General features: G+C 45.9%; 1 protein-coding gene across 1 annotated transcript; it reads left to right on the top strand.

The window, feature by feature from the left end:
- The first annotated feature begins 1,908 nt into the window (after positions 1–1,908).
- Positions 1,909–4,411, top strand: LOC140817837 (uncharacterized). Its single transcript, XM_073177630.1, has 4 exons — positions 1,909–2,893; positions 2,988–3,568; positions 3,655–4,074; positions 4,223–4,411. Exons 1-4 carry the CDS (start codon positions 1,987–1,989, stop codon positions 4,409–4,411), a joined length of 2,097 nt encoding a protein of 698 aa, XP_073033731.1. The 5' UTR covers positions 1,909–1,986.
- Positions 4,412–5,482: the final 1,071 nt, after the last annotated feature.

The raw sequence follows: 5,482 nt of genomic DNA, 5'->3' as shown, positions 1-5,482 counted from the left end.
GTAACTTTCATGGCAGTGTACTGAATGCTGTTTTATATGCTAATTTGATTATTTTAAATGTTTATGAATTTTATATGTTAAAATGTTAATTTTAAATGTTTATTAATTTTTATGATGTTAAAAAGTTTATTTTAAATGTTTATGGATCTTATATTTTATGATGTAAAAATGTTTATTTTAAATATTTATGACTTAATATGTTAAAATGTTTATGGCTTTTTATGATTTTTATATGTTAAAACGTTTATTTTAAATGTTTACGGTTTTTTAATATGTTAAAATGTTTATGATTTTTATATGTTAAATTATGATTTTTAAATGTTCATGGAATTTTTATGGTTTAATATTGGAAATTTAAAAGATATGTTGCATGTTTGGTTTAAAAGAAAAAACGATATTATATGCATATTTTTATTAAGTGATGGAAATACGAAATGTTGAAAGACATGAAGAGATTGTGACTAATACGATGATATGTTGGAGATATCGTGAGGGTTATGATCCCAGTGGGAGCCCGATGATCGTGTTTCCTTGGATACGGATACGAATACGTTAATATGTTTGATACTCACGGGAAATTTAGGGTCCGCTCCCAGCAAGTGTCACTAATCCAGACGCGGGTTTTGAAGTTACCCTGAGCCTGAAATAACAAAGAAGATCGTTAAGAGGGGGCCAGGAGGGTGTCCTGGCGTAGCCCCTCCGACGCTCAAGTCAGTGACTGAGGATATATGGGGGGAGCAGCTAAGGGTGCTGCTGAAAATAATATAGTGAATGAATAATCATACGCTCAAACATGGTATTTATAGGAGAATACCTGGGCTTCTGATGGGCCCTTCACCTGTGGGCCTCAGATATGGGCCGGGAGTTTGGGCCAGATCTTGATGGGCTCATCCCTGGGGTATCACCATTCTCCCCCTCCCAAGTCGAACTGAATCGTAGGTTCAAAGTTCGATTAGTTGTGTTGTCCTTGGTTTATCGACGATGAGGACGGACCGTGCTAGAAAAATTAATTTTGTTTGCCGTTGACGAACGATGTTCGCCGCTATTACGGGGATCGACCTGGTAAGATTAATTTTGTTCGCCGCTAGAAATCACACAACCACTCGCAAGGGAAATCACACAAATCGAATCGTAATCTTCTCCTGGAAGGAAGGAAATCAAATCGCAATCCTATCTTGAAAGGAAAGATTTGGTCTAAACTCCCCTATAAATAAAGGTCACCTTCACATCTCATTTTCATTATTCCCTACACAAAATTTTCTCTACGTTCCACTTATCAACTGCCCCTCGCATAGCAATTACACGCCCCCTGTACACCTTCGCCCAGCCCTCGCCAGTCTCGCCCCATCCGCCCGAGCCTCTCTCGCCGTGCTCTCGCCCACCGTGCCCGAGTGCTCTCGCCAGCCTGTGCCCGAGTGCTCTCGCCCATACCGTCCGAGCGTTGTCGCCCCCAGCGCCCGGGTGCTCTCGCCTAGCCTGTGCTGCCGCAGTCCCGCCCTGCTCTCGCCCCTCGCGCCCGAGCTCTCTCGCCCACACCGTGCCCGAGCCACTCTCGCCGTGATCCCGCCCCGCTGCCTCGCATCCTCGCCCTCTCCCTCGCCTCCTCGCCCCACATCCCTCGCCTAGCTCTCGCTCATCCTCGCGCCAGCCCCGCCGAGACCACTCCTCCTCGTCCTCGCCTCGCCTCCTCACCCCACAGCCCTCGCCCATCCTTGCGCCAGCCCCAGCGTGCGTTCGAGCGCTCTCGCCCAGCCACCCGAGCACTCTAGCCGACACCGCGCTAGCTACTCTCGCCCCAGCACCCGAGTGCTCTCGCCCACCGAGCTAGCTACTCTCACCCCAGCACCAAGCCAGCCAGCGTCTCGCCCTCCTGCCCCAGCGCCTCGCCCAACAGCGCCCGAGCGTTCTCGGTCTTATCCCTTGCGTATTTTTTCACGCTACATCGGGGTTAGTCTCCTTTTCTATTTGCTCAGTTATCCTTAGAAAATGTCTTCCTATGATGCCGAATTTAGTTCTTCGAGCGATTACGAGTCTGATTCTGCCAGTAATTCTGAATCTACTTCCGCGAGTAATTCTGAGTCTACTTCCGCGAGTGATTCCAAGAGGTCTAGCGAGTCTAGGAATTCCTTAGAAGATCCTGAATTTACCCCTGAGGTAGAAGTCGTCACTCATAGCCGCCCTGGTAAGGAGATTCGCCATGTAACCCAACAAATAAATATCTCTAATGCTAACGACCTCTGGTACGGCCACCTAACGTCTCATATCCTCCCTACTAGCGAGTCCAAAATTAGGACTATGTGGCATATTCCCTCTTCTCACCAGATCATAATTCCTACCCCCGACGACCGTCCCTATTTAGCTCCCAAGGGTTGTTACACATTCTTCCAGCACCATTTCGATGCAGGTCTGCGCTTTCCACTAGATGACTTCCTTCAGAAGCTGAGCAATTATTATAAGATGCATTTAGGTTTACTCACTCCCAATGCTCTCCGCTCAATATGCTGCCTCATCGTGTTATTCCGGGCTTTAGATCTTCCTTTAAGTTGCACTACCTTCTCCTACTTCCTTGTCTTAGCCAAGTCAAAAGAGGGACCCTTCTATGTGATTTCCCGGTCTAACCGCAAGCTTTTCGATGGGGCTCCTAGTCATGTGAAGGACTGGAAAAAATACTTTTTCTTTATCCAGCCACCGGAAGAACTGACTTGTTCCACTGATTGGTACCCTAACTTCACTAAGCCTGAGCTTTCAAAGGATTATAAGAAAGATAAGGATTATCTACACATAATGAGTGTATTAGGAGACCGATGCTTTAGCATCCCCCAACTTCTATCTGAAGATCTCCTGTGCCATGTCGGGTTAAGTCCCGCGAAAATTAAGCTGAAGGAGGATGCTGGTAGATATTCTCGCCCTTTCATACTTCTTGTTTTTCTTTCGTTTATTATGTTACTTGATAACATTCTCATTTGGTTCCTTGTCTCTGCTTGCAGGTACTAGAGTCATGAACGCCCTATTTCTCCGTGAGCTCTCCAAGACAAAGGCCGGGGGTTCCTCATCAGCACCCCAGAAGTCCATTACCCCGACAGTCACGACGGGCACAAAAAGAGATTGTTCTGTCGCTGAGAAAAAGAAAACAGGTTCCTGTTCTACTACTGCACAGAAGTCCGCTAGCTCCCCTACTGCTGTGAAGAAGAAGAAGACGGGCTCCTCCTCCTCTGCCCCAAAGCGAGCCTCCTCTCCACCTCCTCGCGCCAAGTCCCCTCCTCCGTCTGGTAAACAAAAGGTGTCCGTTGATCCTAGCCCGTCAGTCCCCCATCATGGTAAGCGCAAGATCTCAGAGATTTCAGTAGTGTCGGTCTCTTCTCCAGAAGGGTCTGAGTCCGATGAGGAGCCTCCTCCTGCATCAGGGGTACATCCTCTATACACATCAGCTACAGCCATTGTGGGGCGAGGTCCTACTCAGCTGGCTCAAAAGATAATGTATCAGCTTCCTTCCGAAGCGGATGCAGCATTCATTAATTCACTGGGGTGGTCTGACCTCACTCACCGGACATGCAGCAGCATCACTGAGGTATATTTCTCTTTCTATTCTCTAGATTAATGTCCAATACATGTATGATTTCCTTGTCATCTTTTCACTCTCGTCTATTTATCCAGGGCATGATGTACATAGGGGAGTTGGTGGAGCGTGCCAACGCCACTCGATCTACTGCCTGCCAAGACTTGCGCGAGGGCATGGCTCTTCGTGAACAGCTCCAAGCTACTATCGATGAGATGAAGGCGACACACGCTAAGGAGCTTTCGGAGTCCCAAGCTCGAGGTGACGAGTTTCTGAAGGAAAAACAAGAGCTTCTGAAAGAGAAACACGAGCTCCAGCGACTGACAGAAGACCAAGCTAAAGACATCCAGAAGTTAAAGACAGATTTAAAAGATTCACAAGCTGAGCTCGAAGATGCCAAGGTGCGACACGCTGCAGAAGTTTCCTCCTTCAAAGAGGAATTTCTCAAATCCGAAGAATTTGTCGAGATCTGTGGCCCGAAAGCTTTTCACTACCTGGGGGTGGGCTTCGAGGGTGCAGTCGGCCTTTCCATGCTCAGGGCTATCCTCCGCCAGGCGCCCCTACTGACTTTATCGACTTCGAGAGCTTCATATCGAGTCTCCCCCCCGATTCCTAGATTGAGCTCCTTTATTTATGTTATTTTCTGCATTGTTTTATTTTCCATAGGATTATGAGACTTTTGGGACGTTTACATTTGGCTATTTCCTTTTGCGCACTTTTGACATGTATGAACTCGCTTTATGCAACATTGAGTATTTTGCATTTGTATTTATGGTTTCTTCCGAGTTTATATACGATATTATTAACCCGCTAGGGCAAATAAAATCTCCACCCTCTAACTCATCTGCTAAGTGACATCCCAACAGGAAAATAAAATTTTAACGTCACCACACTCTAACTCCTCTGCTAGGTGACACCTGAGCAGGAAAATAAAATTTTAACGTCACCACACTCTAACTCCTCTGCTAGGTGACACCTGAGCAGGAAAATAAAATCAACACACTCTAACTCCTCCGCCAGGTGACACCTTAGCAGGAAAATAAAAACCAACACCCTCACCCTCTAACTCCTCTACTAGGCGATGCCTTAGTAGGAAAATAAAAATCCACACCCTCACCCTCTAACTCCTCTGCTAGGTGATACCTTAGCAGGAAAATAAAAATCCACACCCTCACCCTCTAACTCCTCTACTAGGCGATGCCTTAGTAGGAAAATAAAAATCCACACCCTCACCCTCTAAATCCTCTGCTAGGTGACACCTTAGCAGGAAAATAAAAACCAACACCCTCACCCTCACCCTCTAACTCCTCTACTAGGCGATGCCTTAGTAGGAAAATAAAAATCCACACCCTCACCCTCTAACTCCTCTGCTAGGTGACACCTTAGCAGGAAAATAAAAATCAACACCCTCACCCTCTAACTCCTCTACTAGGCGATGCCTTAGTAGGAAAATAAAAATCCACACCCTCACCCTCTAACTCCTCTGCTAGGTGACACCTTAGCAGGAAAATAAAAATCAACACCCTCACCCTCTAACTCCTCTACTAGGCGATGCCTTAGTAGGAAAATAAAAATCCACACCCTCACCCTCTAACTCCTCTGCTAGGTGACACCTTAGCAGGAAAACAAAAATCAACACCATCACCCTCTAACTCCTCTACTAGGCGATGCCTTAGTAGGAAAATAAAAATCCACACCCTCACCCTCTAACTCCTCTACTAGGCGATGCCTTAGTAGGAAAATAAAAATTATTCACGCTGCTCCTCTACTAGGCGATGCCTTAGTAGGAAAATAGAATTATTTTATCACTCTCATAATATAACAACATTCATGAACTAAAGGGAAGAACTTGATTTTATTGAATCCCAATAGATTACATAGGAAAAGTCAGGAAATAAAATACATCAATGACAGAATCAAGAATAA

The sequence above is a fragment of the Primulina eburnea genome, chromosome 17, assembly GCF_022965805.1.
Source record: "Primulina eburnea isolate SZY01 chromosome 17, ASM2296580v1, whole genome shotgun sequence".
Lineage (NCBI taxonomy): Eukaryota > Viridiplantae > Streptophyta > Magnoliopsida > Lamiales > Gesneriaceae > Primulina > Primulina eburnea.
Note: the sequence above shows the minus strand (reverse complement) of the source record. Positions and strands in the feature narration are given on the sequence as shown.